This window comes from Trachypithecus francoisi, unplaced genomic scaffold, assembly GCF_009764315.1.
Source record: "Trachypithecus francoisi isolate TF-2019V2 unplaced genomic scaffold, Tfra_2.0 Lachesis_group1, whole genome shotgun sequence".
Classification (NCBI taxonomy): domain Eukaryota; kingdom Metazoa; phylum Chordata; class Mammalia; order Primates; family Cercopithecidae; genus Trachypithecus; species Trachypithecus francoisi.
In genome coordinates, this window is record NW_022681454.1 from 50573271 (window position 1) to 50594708 (window position 21438).

The window sequence follows — 21438 nt, forward strand, 5'->3', positions numbered from 1 at the left end:
GCCGAATTGGAGAAGATTCTTAGAAACACCTGGTTGGGACGGGCGCGGTGGCTCACGCCTGCCAGCACTTTGGGAGGCTGAGGCGGGCGGAGCACTTGAGGCCAGTTTTGAGACCAGCCTGGCCAACGTGGCGAAACCCCGCCTCTACTGAAAATACAAAACTTAATCGGGCATGGTGGCTGGCGCCTGTAATCCCAACTACTCAGGAGGCTGAGGCGACAGAATCGCTTGAACCCGACAGGCAGAGGTTACAGTGAGCCGACATTGCGCCACTACTCCAACCTGGGCGACAGAGCAAGACTCCGTCCAAAAAAAAAAAAAAGGAAAAAGAAAAAAGGGAATACCTGCTTGGAGAGACAGCAGTTTAAAGGAGACAGGTGTGGTACGGAAGTCCCCAGAAGAATGGAGGGCAGACTGACAAAGGCGGATTGATAAAGGAGAGCCCCCTGTGGGAGGCCAAAGAGGCTGTGTTTGGAACCTAGGCTCATGATGAGCCTGAGATAAAAGTGGCATTGATCCATGCTGCTGCAAGAGGTCACTGACATGGTGCCATGGGGTCCCATGGTAGCTTGGGGGTCTGGGGTGGGGGAAGCTGTCAAAACGCTGATGAACATAGTTTATGACGGACTCAGACGAGACCCGGGGAGGAAAGCTGCAAGGTGGCGCTGGGAGGGCAGCTTTGGTGTCTGCTGTTCATTGCCAGGGTCAGAAGTTGGCTCTGTGTTTGTTCAACAGGATGGTAAAACAAAAACAAAACAAACAAACAAACGCGGGACAGCGCTGAGTGGAGGAGAACTACATTCAGCCAATGGGCATGAAAACGAATTTTAGCTGCTTTGTGCAAAAACCCTAGGTGTGCGGACGAAAGGGAGCCACGCAGAAGGTTACAACAGGTCAGGAATAAATAACCACCAGGCGGAGGATCCCAGATTCCGTCCTTCCTTTTGTTGGATGAGGAGTGCCAGGCAAACGCGTCCACAAAGGCTTCGGAAGGAAGCGGCTCGCCTGTCCACACCCGGCTCCTGCCCCGGGTGACTATTAGGGCCCCCGGGGGGTGGCATAAGCCCGAGACCCAGGGGATCAACTCTCCCCGAAGGCCTAGCAGCGGGGACCCCAGAATAAGTCGGGGGCGGGCCCCGGCGCGGCAGGAGGGGGCCGGGCGGGCGGGCGAGCAGATCCCACCCCTTCCTGAAGGAAGCGCCCTCCCCGCCGCGACTGCTGCCGCCTTCGCCGCCGCCGCAGGTCACAGCCCCTCGAGGCGATAGCGGCCCCGCCGCACCAGAGCAGGTAGGCGCGGCGCCCCCTCCCCTGCCCGGGCCCGTCGCGCAGCCAGGGGGCGTCCGGCCCGGCCCCGCGCGCAGCCAGCAGGCGGAGACCGGGGACGGCGGGGGCTGCAGCGCTGCTGGGGCGGCTGGGTCCGCCCGGCTGCGGGGCCCTGCTCGGCTGCGGCCCCCTCCCATAGCGTCCTGGGCGCGGGGCCTCGCGCTCGAGCCCTCCGCGGGCGCACGCTTCCCGGCGAGTCCAGGAGTCTGTGCCGGCTCTGCCCCGCGCGTTGCGAACGCCCGAGCCGGCGCGCCTTGGTCCCAGCAGCCGCAGTGCCGCCAGCCCGCTTGCCCGCTCGCCCGCTGCGGCCCCGGCCCCGGCCCCGTCCTTTGACAGGTGTCCCCACCCCATCATCTCGTTATCGGGTGGACTCGGGTGAGAAGCGACCCCAAGTTTGACCTCCCGGTCCCTTCACTTTGCCGTTAGCCAGGTCAGGCTGGCTCGGGAAGCAGGGGATCCGGGAAGGAGGCACTAACTTGCTTTGCCCTGTGTACCGCCCTCCACTCTAAATGCACAGTCTTCTTTCCTTTCCTGGGTGCATACTTGGGAAGAAATGGGATTTTTGGTTTTTCGGCGGGAGGCTGTGGTAGGTGGGTTACCTAGGCTCTTTGGTAATCCGCTGCAATGAAAAGTGATTAGCTTTGGGTTCTGGAGAGAGTCTTTGAGTGGTTTTCCCCTCCTTAAATGAATCAAATGGAGAATGAGAGGGTTTTCCCATTTTAAATTCATACTCCTTTTCTCTCTACTCATTCCTTTCCTCCACCCCTACCCCTGCAGCACTTTATGATGTCCCAAACATTTCACTGGTCCTTTTGGTCAGATTTATTCCAGCCACACCGCCTTTCACGGTCGGGCCAGGATTGTGACTGCATGTGGGAACAAAGCTCAGGTAGAATGGAAGTCCATCCTCCCGAGTGAACCCATTCCGATGTCCTACATGCGAGGTCCTATTGGGGAACCAGATATACTAATGCCATGTTGAAAAATAAAACCAAACAGTTATTGGATCTAAAACAATAACAAAGCCTAAATGGCAGGATCAGTTTCTGCTTCTTTCTCTGCTTGAACCAAAGACATTTTAATAGTGCAGGGCATGAACTCCATTCTGGTCAGCAGTTCATCGAAAGGATACTTGAGTGTGGGTGTATAAACTCCATCGTAGCAGTCATTAAACTGGCCTACTTAAAGTTTCCTATTCAAGGAAAAATTGTTAGGCTCATATATGTGACCTATCAAAGAATTTTAGTCTCAGCTCTCATGTATCAAATCCCAAACTTTTTCTTGTATGTGTTCTAGAGACTCCATATTTCCAGGATTAACTATAGCTGTCATCTATTAATGAGCTAGAAATGTGAGTTTAATCTTCAAGGCATAAGCATAGGAATTTTAATGGTGCGTTCCTTATACATTATTTAATAAATGTTGCAAGTCCCCCAAGTTGGAAGCTTACAAACTGGACATGGTAAATAAAAGGGTAAAGAAGTTTTGCTAACAATAATAACCAGTTGATAGATGTTATGACATTCACAAATATATTAAAGTATTTGAAAAACACTTTAATGCATGTTTATTATAGTCTGCCATTAGCTGAATGCAATCTGTTTGGATTATTTAAATCGGCATTTAAGTCTTCAGAGCAATTGCTTAATTTGTGCATTTCTCACAAATGCCTTTTCCGTGTTGCTTTGTGAGGGGATAATCTGCTCTATGGAGTAATTTTTTTTTTTTGCATGAACACAATAATGCGTTATATTTAGCCTTTGTTGTAGATCTACCACAATCATGTTCACAATGACCTTGCAGGGGTTTTTGTGCTCACTTTACCTGCTTTGCAGTTGTCAAGAGGGAAGGCCCTTTGCTTTACACTCTTGTCTATCTTCCTGCTTTGTCTCCCTTGTGACCCACACCTCTTTAGTACAGTGGGTCAGATTAGCAGGGCAGCCTGGAGTCATGAGAGAGGAAAAACTAGCTGGCCCCTGCAATCTCAGCCATTTGGTTTCACTGTAATCCGGCCATTTGGGATCAGTTCAGTAACCAATTAAGCAAGACAAACACTGACAAGATAATGTGTTACTTCTCAGTCATTCGCTTTCACAGAAGAATCGGTAACGCTCAGAATCAGCACTACAGTGTGATTAGGTTCTAGTAAGGGTCAAATGAGATGTATGCTGAAGTTCCCAAAACATTATAGTTATTGTCCAAGTGTTATTGAATCCGGATCTAAGTTCATGAAAAGAGTAGGACTAGACACAGGTGTGTAATAAGTGTGCCCTACTTTTTTGTTTGTTTTTGAGACAGTCTTACTCTCTCGCCCAGGCTGGAGTGCAGTGGCACAATCTCAGCTCACTGCAACTTCCGCCTCCCGGGTTCAAGCTATTCTCCTGCCTCAGTCTCCCAAGTAGCTGGGATTACGGGCATCCGCCACCATGCCTGACATTTTTTGTTTGTTTGTTTTTCTTTTTTTTTTTGTATTTTTAGTAGAGATGGAGTTTCACTATGTTGGTCAGGCTGGTCTTGAATTCCTGACCTCAACTGAACCACCCACCCTGGCCTCCCAAAGTGCTGGGAATACAGCCATGAGCCACCATGCCCAGCCCCTGTCACACACGTCCCTGTGAAGAGAGTCCACCAACAGGCTTTGTGTGAGCAACATGGTGTTTATTTCACCTGGGTGCAGGCGGGCTGAGTCCGAAAAAGGAGTCAGCAAAGGGTGGTGGGATTGTCATTAGTTCTTACAGGTTTTGGGATAGGTGGTGGAGTTAGGAGCAATGTTTTGTGGGCAGGGGGTGTATCTCACAAAGTACATTCTCAAGGGTGGGGAGAATTACAAAGAACCTTCTTAAGGGTGGGGGAGTGCAAAGAACTTTCTTAAGGGTGGGGGAGATTGCAAAGTACATTGATCAGTTAGGGTGGGGCAAAAATAAATCACAATGGTGGAATGTCATCAGTTCAGGCTATTTTCACTTATTTTGTGGATCTTCAGTTGCTTCAGGCCATCTGGATGTGTACGTGCAGGTCACAGGGGATAAGATGGCTTAGCTTGGGCTCAGAGGCCTGACAGCCCTTACTTATTTTAACTATAAAATTTTACTCCTGGAGCTGATGGTGCCATGTATCTTTATGCTTTTCATAGTTGTTTAACTATTTTCAAACTTATTCAAAAATTATTGGAACTTTAAGTTATTGTTATCACCAAATATCATTTCCTGGTATGTTTAGATTTTTTTTTTTTTTTTCTGGTATGTTTAGATTTTGAAAGACAACTTGTGGCAATGGAAAATCAATCATCATGCAAAGAGATTTTTAGATCAGCTATTTGGAACATTTTGAGATAATCGTGAAATCTTTGGCAGTAGCCTTCAAATTCAGCCCCAAACTGTTCTGAGTCAAACCAGCTCTGGTAGGTAGGGCTTGAAGCTCTTTTACCAAGTGAGAAATGAATATTTTCCTTTTTGGCATCTATAAACAGCCTGTTCCAGATCAGTGCTGTCCAAAAGAACTTTCTGCACTGATGGACGTGTTCTATAATCTGTCCAGTATGATAGCCATGAGCCACATGTGGCTATTGAACACCTGAAATGTGGGCTAGTGTAATTGAGGAACTGAATTTTAAATTTTATTTAGCCTTAATTAATTTAAATAGCCACATGGGGTTAGTGGCTACCATATTGGGCAGTATAGTTCTAAATTTTCTCCCCACGTTTCCTAGAGAGATAGCACTTAAGGGCAATTATCTTTTAATTAGAAAAAAAAAAAGTGGCAGTTGGCATTGATAATACTAGAATTGAGATTTGACTTCATAATCCTATTGCTATGAAAAACCACTTGTGAGGCCACGTGCAGTGTCTCACGCTTGTAATCCCAGCACTTTGGGAGGCTGAGGCAGGTGGATCATGAGGTCAGGAGTTCGAGACCAGCCTGGCCAATACAGTGAAACCCGTCTCTACTAAAAATACACAAAAAAATTAGCTGGGCATGATGGCAGGTACCTGTAATCCAAGCTACTTGGGAGGGTGAGACAGGAGAATCGCTTGGACCCGGAAGGCGGAGGTTGCAGTGAGCCAAGATCATGCCACTGCACTCCAGCCTGGGCGACAGAGCTAGACTCCATATCAAAAAAAAAAAAAGAAGAAGAAGAAGAAAAGAAAAACCACTTGCACTTGCTCTGAAGAAGATATTTTGTGGTGAAGTTCAACTCTACTCTAAAAACAGTTTCTCTTTTTAATTTCTATATGTCTGCTAGCCCCAATAATAAGCAGCACCCAGAGTTGTTTAGATGCTTGGCCCCTCATGTTAATGTTCATGAACTGGAGCTTATTTGCTCTTTTGCACATTATAGATCATGTATTCTTAGAGTCAGTTTCTTTATGTTTCAATTTTTCAAGGGAGAGGAGGTTCAGGGAAAGGTAGGAAGTAGGTAGTGATGCACATCTCTCGCGCTCTTCCCTTGATTGCAATCACAGAGACCCTGTGAAAAGTCTGACGAATGGGTACTCCTGGCTCCAGGAGCAGCTGAAGTCTCTGCCTCTATTGAGCCCTTCTTGTCTGGTTTCTTTCTCTTGGGTTTCAAACCCAGATCCTCTTGCTCAAGTCCAGCCTGTGGAGATTACCAAATCCACTTAAGGTATAACCTACCATTATTTTTAGTAAAACCATAAAAATGGGATTTGATTTAACATCAACCATGTTGTTTCCATTTTTAAACTAATTTGCTCTGATTAAAACCATTATTTTGATCATAGAGAGGGACATGTTGTTAATTAGACTGTTTTACAAGACGCTGCCTCTCATGTTTCTTGGGTGAGTGATGCTCCCTCACCCAGCATAAGTATCTAGGGTATTTCTGTCCAGGCCAGGGCTCAGGGTCCTGGGGGTTCCCCTCCTCTGGAAGGGACTCTCCCTCAATCAACTATTTAAACATTTATTGACTATGTTTGTGCCAACTAATTAAAGTATAGATTGAAATAACCCCCAAATTTTCCGTCTTGAAGGTATTAACACCCGTGATAACATTTCCCAGATTAGTGTCCATCCCATAGGGTGATGGGGGTGCTTGAATAAATGTTCCATATAATCTTTTTTATTTATTTATTTTGGAGATTTACAATGCACAATAGCATGGTAAAGCATCTGAGATGAGATACATATACTTATTTAATTTTTTATTGTTAATGTTTTCTGTTCTTTTCTTTTCCCTTTTAGTAGAGACAGAGTCAGGCCAGGTGGGGTGGCTCACACCTATAATCCCAGCACTTTGGGAGGCTGAGGTGGGTGGATCACAAGGTCAGGAGATCGAGACCATCCTGGTGAACATGGTGAAACTCCGTCTCTACTAAAAATACAAAAAAATTAGCCACGCGTGGTGGCGGGCGCCTGTAGTCCCAGCTACTCGGGAGACTAAGGCAGGAGAATGGCATGAACCTGGGGGGCGGAGCTTGCAGTGAGCGGAGATCGCACCACTGCACTCCAGCCTGGGCGACAGAGTGAGACTCTGTCTCAAAAAAAAACAAAGAGAGACAGAATCTTACTCTGTCGCCCAGGCTACAGTGCTGTGATATGATCATATCTCACTGCATTCTTGAACTCCTGGCCTCAAGATATCCGCCCACCTCAGTCCCCCAACAGCCCCCCAGGTAGCTGGGACTATAGGCGTGTGCCACCATGCCTGGCTGTTAGTGTTTTCAAAACAATTTTTCTTACAACACTTACTGTAGTATTTTTCAAATTACGTGTTTGGGTTGTAAAATCAATTGAACAGGTTAGGATCAGCATTTTTCTTGATGAAATAAAATGTGTAATAGAAGTGGTCGCTGTGCGTCCTTCTTAGTGAGGGTTACTAGTGTTTGATGAAACTTTGGCTCCTCCATGTATAACAAGTACCAGGCCACAAGGCAGTGGAGAGTAGTGGTTAAGAGCACTAGAGAGGCTGGGCACGTTGGCTCACGCCTTAATCCCAGCACTTTGGGAGGCTGAGGCAGGTGGATCACTTGAGGTCAGGAGTTCAAGACCAGCCTGGCCAACATGGCAAAACCCCATCTCTACTAAAAATACAATATTTGCCAGGCGTGGTAATGTGTGCCTGTTATCCCTCCTCCAAGAAAAAAACAAACAAACAAACAAACACTAGAAAAACAGGGTCCTGAACCCCTAGGTTCAAATCCTAACTCTGCGTCACTCAGTCCATATGTAATAAGCAGCATATATGCATATTTATTATTTGCATTATTATTACATAAGTGTATATGTGTATACTGGTTCATGATGTAAAATATTGCCTATGAAACTAGGCTTGGGATCCACTTCAGGAAACACTGACCTAAGACAAAAATAATAGCTAACAGTGAGTAACATTATTGCGTGCTTACCAAGTCCTCCATGCTGAATGCTTTACATCTGTTATCTTGTCTCTCACAACAGTCCTTTGATGTAGGTATTGCCATTATCCTGCAGTACCTACATCCCAGTAAGTAGTGAAGGCAGAATAGGAACCCAGGCAGTCTGGTGACGGCCCAAGCATTCAACCACCTCACCTCCCATCTTACCATGTGATAGTGATACATAGATGGACACCTACAAAACTGTGAGGTTCAAAAATTGTAGAGCATTGTACAAGTACAGAAATAAGCCGATGCCAGTTATTTTCTGTATAAGAGGAGGCCTGATGGGTGACAGGGGAGTCACTTGCACATTTAGGCAGGAAGAGACCTCACTACTGCCAGCCTGTGGTCTCTGACGGTTAATGTCCTTGAAAAAGCAGCCGTATGCCCAAAGAAATGTGCTTGTCCCAGAGACTGACTACAGATTGTGTCTCCAGAGCTGTCTTCCTTCCCTCCTAACCACTTCCTAACTTCTGCACACATTTGTTTGTACAAATAGGACAAATGGTCTAAATAGATACGTCCATCTTATAAATCTACCACTATTTACTACATCCTAAGTTGTCTTTTCAAAATCACCTCCTGCCCACAAGTGCCTCGTGACATAGTTTTAATAAAATAAATAGAAAACAATGTTGTTTTAAGAATTTCACATGACAAGAGAAGTCTTGAAAGTGAGGCTGGAAATATTTTTTCTCCAGTGCAATCTAGAAAGTAAAACTAATTTCATTTTGGAACTAGATTTCAGTTTTCCTTAAAGGTCAAACTTAATGTAATTGAATCACTTGAAGTCCATAAACTTTGTCAGGTAGACTAGAAGAAACAACAGCTTGCCATCATGCTTACTTTTCTTTAAAAAGTACAGAAGCTGTGTCTAACATGTGAAAAATTCTAAAGCTATTCAGATTTTGCTCAAGGCTGTAGAATCGTCCATCTCTGAGGACAGTGATCCAGACTCTATCTGTGGAATACAAAGGAGCAAGATGAACTGCCTTTGAGAAAACATTGAGAGTTGGGTAATACTTTTAGACAAGTGTAGACAAAGCTTAAGAAGTAACTGTGCTTAACTATGGCAGTATAGGAAATTAGCCCATAGTTTAAATGATGTTATTTAACTCTGAAGCAATTATAATGAATTATAATGACAATCAACTGAATATAAACATAAATGTCTCCAAAAATAGCATAGCTTTACTATTCATCAAATATTTTGTTTATTAACAAAGTAGATTTCTTACTCTTTTTTTACGCTTATGATGACTTGACTGCCAAAGAAATATTTAAATGGCAATAAGTGGAAGTTTTAAAGCATAAATTAAAACTGTATGTAGCTAAAATTAACATTATGTATTTTTTAAACTCTGCTGGTTGATAAAATAGTCTTTCAAGTTATTTTCATTCTGTTGATTCATGAGTGAATAGTGTTAATTAAGAAATGTTCAGCTGGGCGTGGTGGCTCAAGCCTGTAATCCCAGCACTTTGGGAGGCCGAGACGGGCGGATCACGAGGTCAGGAAATCGAGACCATCCTGGCTAACACGGTGAAACCCCGTCTCTACTAAAAATACAAAAAACTAGCCGGGCAAGGTGGCGGGCGCCTGTAGTCCCAGCTACTCGGGAGACTGAGGCAGGAGAATGGCGTGAACCCGGGAGGCGGAGCTTGCAGTGAGCTGAGATCTGGCCACTGCACTCCAGCCTGGGTGACAGAGCGAGACACCGTCTCAAAAAAAAAAAAAAAAAAAAAAAAAAGAAATGTTGATACCATTGTAATGCAATCCAAATAGAAATAGTATTTTTTTTTACTGAACTTGAAGTATTTGCAAATTAAAATTAGAATTCTGTAATATAATCATCCTGGAACTTCTAATGGAAATATACCTCCTGGAATTTCTAAATTCTAGTTTGCACTAAAACTTAAAAGTGTATTTATATAGAAACACTGATAACTAAAATATACCTACATGTAGTAGCAGGAATATCAACTTGTGGGTGACATTTTTTTCTGCCTTTGTGGTAGTATGTTCCCACATACCATAGACTTCAAAAGTATGGCATTTTGAAACATTTTCCAGTCTTGTCATTGACAGCACAGTGTTCACAAAAACCATATTTATCTCCTGTATTTTTAGCAGCTAATAGAATTGTTCTTGAGGAAGCTGATTATCTTTTCTATGACATTTTGATTGGTGTTTCCCCATTTTAATTTCAGCTTACATGTGGCATAAAATTGATTTATATGAAAAGGAGTGGCTTGCCATTTTATAACAAAATTTTCATTGTATATGTATGCACATAAAAATAAAGACGAAAATTCTCCATTAACTGATTCGCAGAACGATATAGTTATGATCAAATAGTGGCACATCGTGATCTTTTAAGATCAAGCCACTGACCCAAATCAATGTTCATTTACAGAGCCATAAATGTAGCAATTCAGAAATGTTGCTTTTTATTAGCTATCGGACAATATTTGTGAATTCCCTAGCACAGTCTCTGGCTCAAAGTAACTTTTATTTTTCACTCTTGTTTCTTGTTCATAACACAGGTTCTAACTTATTTTATCACATGAGAAATTAAAGAGGATTGTTCTGGATGATAACTGCTCCCCTGTTCAGTGTCTCAGAGTTAGAAAATGCCTTTGGAAGGCACGCGATTTATTTCTTTAGAGTCTTGGCTTGACCACAGCCATCACAGAAGGATGAGACTCCATTCCACTTTGGCCTATGAATATTTTATATTAGTTCTCGACATATTGTTTGTCCAGGCCAACTTAACATGACTCTGATGTTGTACCTTAAGGCTTACTTTGGTTTTATCTGGCTTCTAGTTTGCTTGCTTGTTGCATATTTACCTTGCCTTTCCAAATAAATCACTATCTCTTTGTGTTTAGAAATTTTATTAAGTAAATGTTTTTGTCTTAGGGCATTTGATGGTTTTTCGATAGGAGTCAGCTATTTTGTAAATAAAGTCCAATTGGAACACAGCCATACCCATTGTTTACATGTTACCTGTGACTGCCTCTACATGGACACTGAAGAGTTGAGTAACTGGAACAGAGATCATGTGGCCCATAAAGGTGACAATACACTGGCTTGCCTGTTGTTGACTGAATTTTTAATTTTGATTAATTCAAATTTTAATAGCCTCTATGGCTACTGGACAGCAGTTTCAGATGGAACACAAAGGTGTGCTTTCCTCCAGGCCAGTTAACTATGTGATTTGGCTTCTTGTGCTGCCCTAAGATGAAGCACCCTTCCACTGGGTTCTTCAGACAGACCATTGACCTTTGCCCATGGCTGGCCTGGGCAGACCCTGGAGTGAAGAAGTTCTTGATGAGGTGCTACCTTGGACAGCACCACAAACCCGGAAGAGATGGCAAGCCAGGCAGGGGGCAGAGGTTCTCAACCATGGCTGCACAGTAAAATCATCTGAAGAACTCTACAATTCCAGCTGCACCCCAAATCTATTAAATCAGAATCTCTGGGTGGGTCAGGGAGCTCAGACACCAAACTTTTTTTTTTAAAGCTTCCCAAGTGATTTCATTGTGCTCTACTGGCTGGGCAACATCACAGGTGAGCAAGATAGCCTGTGTACTTCAGAATTCCACCATGTCATCACAGGCATGCGTATGAGCAGATGGGCAGGGAAATGGACACATGAAGGCCAGTGGACCCCTAGCTTAGCTTAACAGGAAGGCTGTCGTGGGGACCTGTTTTCCCACCTGGTTTCTCTAGCACCAGGACCCATTTGCTCAGTAGGGCCAAAGTGTAGATTTGTGTGTGACAGGGGTGAGCTTCAAAGAAGGAAAAATGTAGGATCTTCCAACTCACACATCCAGTGCTTTCCACTTATATATTCAAAAACATTTATAGAACATGTTTTAACCCATTTTTGTGTTGCTATAAAGGAACACCCAAGGCTGGGTAATTTATAAAGAAAAGAGGTTTATTTGGCTCCTAGTTCTGCAGGCTGTACAAGAAGCGTGGCACCAGTATCTGGTTCTGGTGCGGGCTTCAGGCTGTTTCCACTCATGGTGGAGGGTGTGGGAAAGCCAGTGTGTGCAGAAATCACATACTGAGAGAGGAGGCAACCAGACAAAAGGGAGGGAGGGGCCAGGCTCTTTTTAACAGACAGCTTTCTTGGGAACTCATAGAGTGAAAACTACTGTGAGGATGCTACCAAGACATTTATGAAGGATCAGCCCCCATTACCTAAACCCCTCCCATTAGTCCCCACCACTAACATTGGGTATCAAATTTCAACATGAGGTTTGGAGGGATCAGATATCCAAACTATACCAGAGTGCCTACTGCATGTTTAAGATATGCCACACTTATTCAGTCTAGTGGAGTGACCGCCATGTAAACAGTTACCATACAGTGGAGTATGCATGCTAATTGAGAGGCATCCTAGGGTACCATGAGAACACAAGGGGCAGCCGCCCCGGATAGATAAAGGGAGAGACATCATGTGGTGCTTTCCAGAGGTGGTGACACCCAAGCTGAGTCTTTTAGGATCAAAAAGAGTAGTCACGTGAAAAGGTGAAAATAAAAAGCAGATACACACTGGGATGAGGCTGTGGCTGACTTTTCTATCCCTCTAAGTCTGAACACTATAAGACAGCTCCTTCCTAAGGAAGACTCTCTCTGCTATTTTAGCAAACCTCATGGAGTGTCCTTATTTTAACTGGCCTTTACGATTTACTCATTCATTCATTCATTCATTCAAATATCATTTACTGAAGCATTGATATGTGTAGACATAATCTAGGTATTGGTGGTAGAGCACTGAACAAAATGGACATTTCTGTCCTCGGGGAGCTTTATATTATAGTGGGGAAGACAGACTGTAGAAAAATAAATAGTGTAGTGTATGCTGTATGTGCTATGGAGAAAATAAATCATGGTAAAGAATTTAGGGTTGCTGGAGAATGTACTCTAAGTCTCATTGCTGAATGAGGCAACCCCCTTCCACCCTTTCTCATCCCAACTCTTCATTCAGCTCCCAGTCACTCCTGTTTATTTCTTAAATAACTGACAATCTGGCTCCATGTCTTCCTGTACCTCCCTTTCTCCCCCAACTCTTGCAGTAACCTATGGCAATGACATCATCCTAGAGGGTCTGACCGATGAATTCAGCCTCAAACTCCATTGGACCTTCTTAGCATCTTCACCCCCACTAAACCATACCTACTCACTCTCAACCCTCCACCCAACTCTTGTCTGGCTGCTATTTTTTTCACCTCAGAAATCTTAACCCCACTATCCCATTCTCTGAACATAACTGTGCATCCTTCCAGCTCTTTCATACCCTACCTCCTCAATCTCTTTTTTCATTGAGACGTCTAGTCTCTTGACTTCCCTCAGCTGCCCAAACTCTTTCTTATAGATCCATCTGTATCTCTGTTTTCACAGGCTATAAAGAACTGCCCAACAGTGGGTAATTTATCAAGGAAAGAGATTTCTTTGACTCATAGTTCTGCGTGACTGGGGAGGCCTCAGTAAACTTAAAATCATGGCAGAAGGGGAAGCAGGCACGTCTTATATGGCGGCAGGTGAGAGAGAGAGCGTTCATGAGAGAGAGCATGTGAAGGTGGAACTGTTAAACACATATAAAACCATCAGATATTGTGAGAACTCACTACCATGAGAACAGCATGGGGGAACTGCACTATTGATCTAATCACCTCCCACCAGGCCCCTCCCCCAACACATGAGGATTATGGGGATTACAATTCTAGATGAGATTTGGGTGGGGACACAGAACTAAACCATATCAGCCTCCTTTCCTCAGAGAATATGATATCCATTTTTCTTTGTGTTTAAGACCAGTGCATCACCTGAACCTCTAATACCATCTCCTCTCACCTCCTTTGGGTCCGGGGCTTTTGCTCTATTATTATATTCCTCTCTTCTGTGGTCCTGTACCTCTGTCTGCTCTTTGCTAGCTCCTTCCCATCAGACAGGCATTTGCAAGTTTCTTCCATTCTAAAAAATAATTCTCCTGGGTTAAATAAATTAAGGTAGATCTCTACAATAGAATACTATGCAGTCATCTAAAATATTGACGGAGTTGTATATATCTCCAATAAAGAGACGAGTACAAAAAGAAGTGAAAAAGTTTAAAGAGCTTTGTTAAGTGATTTAGTTTGCAAATTTTATTTACTTACATGTTTAATCCTTACTTGTGGTAGAATCCACATAACAGAATTGACCACCTTCACTATTTGTAAGTAGTCCTAAGTATTTTAACATTGCTGTACATGCAATCTCTAAAACTTCTTTCATCTTATAGAACTGAAACTCTATACCCATTAAACAACTCCCCATATCCTCCTACCCCTTAGCCCCTGGCAACCATTGTTCTACTTTTCTCTATGAATTTAATTTCTCTAGATACCTCATGTAAGTGGAATCACAAGGCATAGTATTTGTCTTTTTGTGGCTGGCTTATTTCACCTAGTGTAATGTCCTCATGATTCATCCATGTTGTAGTATGTGTCATAATTCCTTCATTTTTTAAGGCTGAATAATACTCCATAGTATATATACCACATTTTAAATCATTTTAGTTTTGAAGAAAAATATTTTTGTTAGTATATGTAAATGTGTATATTCATATGAATAGATTACATGCAAACATGCACACATATATATTTGTGCAAAGGATTGCACATCAAATGTAACAGTGGTTATCTCTAAATTGGGGATTTTTTTTTAGTACTTCTCATCTTCTTCTTTATCACCATCTCTACCTTGTAAAGTATTTCCAATGAGCACATTTTCCTATAGTGAAAGCCAAATGAGATTACCCCTCCATGGGTCTTCATTGGCTGCAACGCCATTACCCCCAGGATGGGTCACTTGCCCACCTCTCTAGCTCACCTGTCACCACTCTCTGCCTTACTCATGATTCCCTGAGTGTCACAAACTCTGTTTCCTGCACACACAAGTGGTTGGGTGCCTTGTAGCCCTGCCCATGCCCTGGTATCTGCATGCAGTGCCTCCTCACCAGCTTAAAGCCTTCACATCCCTGAAGACCCAGCCCAGGGCCATTGCCTCCTCGCTTGCCCACCACCTGCCCCAGTGCTGGGTTAGTTTCCTCTCTTTGGAGCTCCCTGGTTTCCTGTACCAATTTCCAGCTGCTGCACTTGTTTCCTAATTAATTATCTATGAGTTGCATGGGAGTGGGACTGTGTCTTCGTATTCACACCATCTAGCACAGAGCCCAGTCAACAAGCTCAGCAATTTGGGGAGCCACTTTTGGTTGAGAGGGACTGAATTGCAGCATGCTAAGAAAGGCAGCTGGGAAAGGAGATGGAAGACTTGCTCTGGGGCCCTTCATTCCACAACACCCTGCTGCCCCTTGCATGAACAATGTAAATATTTTAAAATGTATTACATTTTATTAAAAATAAACGAGATGTTACTGAAAATAAATTTGATGTTTAAATGATTGAAAAACTACATTTTAATTTTTTAAGTAATTTCAGCTGTTTAGGAGGTACATGTCCAAGTTTGTTACCTAAATATATTGCATGATACTGAAGTTTGGGATACAATTGTTCTCACCACCCAAATAGTGAGCGTAGTACCCAATAGTTAGTTTTTCAGTCCTTGCTATCCTCCTTCCCCTCTCTGGTAGTCCTCATCTTTATGTCCATGAGTACCCATTGTTTAGCTCCCACTTATGAGAACATATGGTATTTGTTTTTCTGTTTCTTCATGAATTCGCTGAGGATAATGGCCTCCAGCTGCATCCATGTTGTTGCAAAGGACATGATTTCATTCTTTTTTATGACTGTATAGTATTCCATGGGGAATATGTACCACATTTTCTTTAACCAGTTCCCCACTGATGGGTACCTAGGGTGATTCCATGTCTTTGCTATTGTGAATAGTGCTGTGAGGAACATGAGTGCATGTGTCTTTTTGGTAGAAAGATATATTTTCTTTTCGCTATATATCCAGTAAGAGGACTGCTGGGTTGAATGGCCGTTCTGTTTCAAGTTCTTTGAGAAATCTCCAAACTGCTTTCCACTGTGACTGGACTAATTTATATTCCCACCAGTAGTTCCTAAGCATTCCCTTTTTTCTGCAGCCTTGCCAACATTTGTTGTTTTTGGACATTTTGGTAATAGCTATTCTAACTGGTGGGAGATGGTATCACATCGTGGTTTTGATTTGCATTTCTCTGATAATTAAACCTTTTTTAAATTATTTATTCTTTGAGACAGAGTCTTGCTGCAATGCCCAGGCTGGAGTGAAATGGCACAATCTCAGCTCCCTGTAACCTCTGCCTCCCTGGTTCAAGCTATTCTCCTGCCCCAGTCTCCCAAGTAGCTGGGACTACAGGCGTGTGCCACCATGTCCGGCTGATTTTAGTATATTTAGTAGAGATGGGGTTTCACCATATTGGCCAGACTGGTCTTGAACTTCTGACCTCAAGTGATCCACCCACCTTGGCCTCCCAAAGTGCTGGTATTACAGGCATGAGCCACTGCACCCAACTGATTAAACCTTTTTTTTTTTTCATGTTTGTTGGCTGCTTGTATGTCTTTTTTTGAGAAGTGTCTGTTCCTGTCTTTTGCTCATTTTTTATTTGGGTTATTGTTTTTTGCTTGTTTAATTGTTTCTTATAAATTCTGGATATTAGACCTTAGTTGCATGCATAGTTTACCAACATTTTCTTCTCCCATTCTGTAGGTTGTCTACTTTGTTGATAGTTCTTTTGCTGTGCAGAAACTCTTTAGCTTAATTAGGTCCCACTTGTCAATTTTTGTTTTTGTTGCAATTGCTTTTGAGAACTAAGTCATAAATTCTTTCCCAAGGTGTTCCTGGATGGTGTTTCCTAGGTTTTCTTCTAGGATTCTTATAGTTTGAAATCTTACATTTAAATATTTAATCCATCTTGGTTAATTTTTGTATATGGTGAAAGGTAGAAGTCCAGTTTTATTTTATTTTATTTTATTTATTTATTTATTTATTTATTTATTTTTGAGATAAAAAATACCCGCCAGCACGCCTAGTTAATTTTTTGTATTTTTAGTATAGACGAGATTTCATTGTGTTAGCCAGGATGATCTCGATCTCCTGACCTCATAATCTGCCCGCCTCAACCTCCCAAAGTGCTGGGATTACAGACGTGAGCCACTGCACCCGGCCCCAGTTTTATTTTTCTGCATATGGCTAGCCAGCTATCCCAGCACCATTTACTGAGTAGGGAGTCCTTTCCCCATTGCTTATTTTTTGTCAATTTTGTCAAAGATCAGATGGCTGCTGGTGTGTGGCATTAATTCTGGGTTTATTCTGTTCCACTAGTCTGTCTGTTTTTATACCAGTACTATGCTGTTTTGGTTACTGTAATCTTATAGTCTGAAGTTGGGTAATGTGATACCTCTGGTTTTGTTCTTTATGCTTAGGATTGCTTTGACTATTCCAGCTCTTGTTTGGTTCCATGTGAATTTTAGAATAGGTTTTTTCTAGGTCTGTGGGAAATGACATTGGTAGTTTGATAGGAATAGTGTTGAATTTGTAGATTGTTTTAGGAAGAACGGCCATTTTAATAATACTGATTCTTCCAATCTGTGAGCATAGAATGTTTTCCATTCGGTCGTGTCATTTGTAATTTCTTTCAGCAGTATTTTGTAGTTCTCCTTGCAGAGATCTTTCACCTCCTTGGTTAGATATATTCCTAGATTTTTTGTTTTGTTTTGTGTTTTGCAGCTGTTGTAAATGGGATTGTGTTCTTGATTTGGCTCTTAGCTTTTTTTTTTCTTTTTTTCTTTTTTGAGACAGAGTCTTGCTCTGTCATCCAGGCTGGAGTGCAATGGCACAATCTCAGCTCACTGCAACCTCCACCTCCTGGGTTCAAACAATTCCCATGCCTGAACCTCCCAAGTAGCTGGGAAGTGTGTACCACCATGCCCAGCTAATTTTTGTATTTTTAGTAGAGACAGGGTTTTGCCATGTTGGCCAGGCCGTTCTCAAATTCCTGGCCTCAAGTGATCTGCCAGCCTCAGCCTCCCAATGTACTGGGATTACAGGCATTAGCCACTGTACCTGGCCAAGTTTATAGGATTTTCTAAGTATAGATTCATACCATCCACAAAGAGAGATAGTTTGACTTTTTCTTTTCCTATTTATTATCTTCTTTCTCTTGCCTAATTACTGTGGCAAAGATTTCCAGTACTATGTCAAATAGGAGTGGTGAGAGTGGGCATCCTTGTCTTGCTCCAGTTCTCAAGGGGAACGCTTCCAGGATTTGCCCATTCAGTATAATGTTGGCTGTAGGTTTATCCTAGATGGCTCTTATTATTTTGAGGTATGTTCCTTCAATGCCTAGCTTCTTGATTTTTATCATGAAAGAATGTTGGATTGTATTGAAAGCTTTTTCCATATCTATTGAGATGATCATATGGTTTTTGTTTTTAATTCTGTTTATGTTGTGAATCACATTTACTGATTTGCATATGTTGAACCAGCCTTGCATTCCAGAAGTGAAGCCTACGCGATCATGGGGAGTTAACTTTTTGATGTGCTGCTGGATTCGATTTGCTGGTATTTTGTTGAGGACTTTTGTGTCTATGTTCATCAGGGATATTGGCCTGTAGTTTTCTTTTTTTGTTGCATCTTTACCAGATTTTGTTATCAAGGTGATGCTGGCTTCATAGAATGAGTTAGGGAGGAGTCCCTCCTCCTTGATTTTTTGACTAGTTCCAATAGAATTGGTACCAGCTCTTTCTTGTACATCTGGTAGAATTTGGCTGTGAATACATCTGGTCGGGGGCTTTTTTGGTCGGTAGATTTTTTTTTTAATTACTGCTTCAATTTCAGAACTTGATATTGGTCTCTCCAGAGCTTCACTTCCTGATTCAATCTTGGAAGCCTGAAAAAAAACACTACATTTCAATCTTTTTTTTTTTTTTTTTTTTGAGGCATAGTCTTACTCTGTCATCTAGACTGGAAACAGTGGTACAAACATGGCTCACTGCAACCTCGACCTGCCTTGCTTAAGCCATCATCCCACCTCAGTCTCCCAAGTAGCTGGGACCACAGGTGTTCACCTCCACACTTGGCTAATTTTTGTGTTTTTTTGTAGAGTTGAGGTTTTGCCATGTTGCCCAGGCTGGGCTCAAACCCCTGGGCTCAAGGGATCCACCTGCCTGGGCCTCCTAAAGTGCTGGGATTACAGGCATAAGCCACTGTGCTCGGCCCTACATTTCAATCTTAATGTTACTGGTCAACTCTGGTGCTTATGCTGGGTCGGGTGGGCAGGGCCTTCTATTGTGTTGGGCCCATCAGGCGTGTTCAATAAGTATCTGTTAACTTCCTTAATAACCCTGCTAATTCCCTATGATCAAACTTCTCTTCCTTAAATTCATCCACTTTGACAGGCTGGGACAAGAGGTATTTAAGGGCAAAGGAGGCCTCTATTATCATCCTCCAAGTCATGCTATAGTGACTAGCTGCTCACACTTACATGTATGTTTGACCTTATGGGAAATAAAAAGAAATCAAAAGATCTGCTACTGACATGGCACCTACGGTGTTTAAGCACCTTAGTAAGTGAAAACTTAATGAATATTTGCTGCACTTGATGTTGCCAGCTACGTCTAGTGAGGGGCAGTTAATATCCGATTGTTCATAATAGTGGTTCACACTGACAAACTCAGAAAGGCCATCAAAATTTGGTAAAACAAATCTTGCAAGATGGTATAGTTAGGTAGTTTGAGAACATTTTCTTACGTATCAAAGGAGGATCTGTAGGCCTCCCTTAAGGGGCATTGAAGGGATAGAAGGAAAAATAGAAAACGGTTTTAATTACTGTAGAAGTGAACTGACTGGAGTGGTCTTCAGCTTCTCAGCCCACAAGGGTTTCTCTTGATTTTCCTTGAAAGAAGTGGCCCTATGTGAATGATTTACCTAGAGCATCTGAAATAATTTTAGGAAAAATACTGATTGATGACAGGACATTTCATGTTTGAAATGATACATTTTTTAGCCCTTGAATGAGTATGTGGTATATTGGCATAGGTAACCTGTACTCTGCACCAGAGTCACAGCCTCTTCATTCAATGTTGTCTTCATCCAAGATCAGGCCCTTTTTGTAGAAATCTGGCTAGTTAGTTCTGTTTTTTATATTGTTGTTTTCTTTCATTTTTGTCTAGTAGGCCAGAAAAAGAAGTAACAACGTTACTTGGAATAAGCATTAGACTTGCAGATGTAATATCAGCATTCAAGTCCTGGCCTAATCACCTGCTATATTGGCTGTGTGTTTGGATAAGTTATTTATTTAAGCTTAGATTTCCATTTTTCAGCAGTAAAATGTGGATATACTTGTCTTTCTGGCTCTCTAAACTGTATGTGGTTGAAAGTAGGGATCATGGCTCATCCACCATTGGAAACTCAATATATGGGATAGATCCTTGCAAGTAAGAACTCTGTAAATATTTGTTGAACAAGTAAGATTGATCTTATCTACTTTACAGGTTGTTTTGAAGAGGAAGTAGAATGAGAAGCAGCAGAGTGTAGTGTTAAGAGCACAGGCCCTGGAGTTAGACCCCCTGGGCCCAATTCTGGTTCCAGCATTGCCAGGAATGTGATGTTGGACAGGTTATTACTTTTGTGCATCTGTAAAAGTGGATCCTAGTACCTACCTCCTAGGGTTGTTGTATTGGTTGTGCCTGGCACATAGTAAGTGATATATATATAACAGTCATTAATATAGTGCATGAAACGTTTTGCAAAGTGCTATTCACATAAAGGTAATATTTATTCCATGTGGTCTTGCCACTATTGGACACACTGTGAAGTACTTTCAGTACTGTGTCTTTCCCAGTCTTAACTAGTGGTAACTCCTTTCAGTTTCACATTTTCTTCAGTCCAGCTAGTGTGTCTTTCACCTGGATCCATTTAATGACACTGATGATCACCTTGATGCAAAGTATAAGCTTCCAAGAAGGACTGAGCTTGAACTGACCTGCCTGGAACTTCTACCTACTGTCTTCTTCCACCACTTATTTAGAAATAAGTCTGATAACGCCATGCATTACAAATTTTTAAGACAATGTTAAATAACCATGGTTTGATGTGTGAAAACCCTGCAGTAGTTTCCACACTGGTTTCCCTACCTCCTGCCTTTTGGCCACTGGAGGCTCGTGCATAGGTCCTGCTTACCTCATCTTCCCTGAACTTCACTTTCACAAGGTCTCCCTGCATCCAAGAGCCCTCTTGAGTGACTACTTGTTTACAGGACCAAATCCAAGCTACAGGGATTGGCATTCAAGGCCACGTATAATCTGAACCCATTTTATTTGTCCACATTTTTCTTCCAGTTCCTCTCTTATGTAGACTTTTACTGCCCACTGATGTGAACCATGTCCTGTCTTCTTCTGTTTTTGTGGTTCCCACATTGAAATGCCCTCCCTGGCCCATTCTATTTATTTACATTTGTACACAGCTTTAAGGCCCACTTATTCCATAAACCTTACCTTTTCCTAAACATTGACTGGCTTCCTCCTATATTTTTGCATTTGGTTATATTTAAGAGCTTTATTAGATGCCATTTTGTATTAATATCTTCTTGTTAAAGACTCAGACCAAGTTGATAATATTAAAATTATTATTATTATTATTTCTTTTTTTTTTTGAGACGGAGTCTCGCTCTGTCACCCAAGCTGGAGTGCAGTGGCCAGATCTCAGCTCACTGCAAGCTCCGCCTCCCGGGTTCACGCCATT

General features: G+C 42.4%; 1 protein-coding gene across 2 annotated transcripts in view; it reads left to right on the forward strand.

Moving 5' to 3' along the window:
• The first annotated feature begins 338 nt into the window (after nt 1-338).
• TMEM150C (transmembrane protein 150C) overlaps nt 339-21438 on the forward strand; it is an 88614-nt gene continuing 67514 nt past the window's right edge. The window contains exons 1-2 of one of the 2 annotated variants that reach the window (XM_033214272.1): nt 339-377; nt 854-1031. In XM_033214272.1, the coding sequence (XP_033070163.1) occupies nt 952-1031 (80 nt within the window). In that variant the 5' untranslated portion in view covers nt 339-377; nt 854-951. Of the gene's footprint in view, nt 378-853; nt 1288-21438 lie in introns of those variants that run through there. The other variant, XM_033214273.1, reaches the window with a different exon arrangement.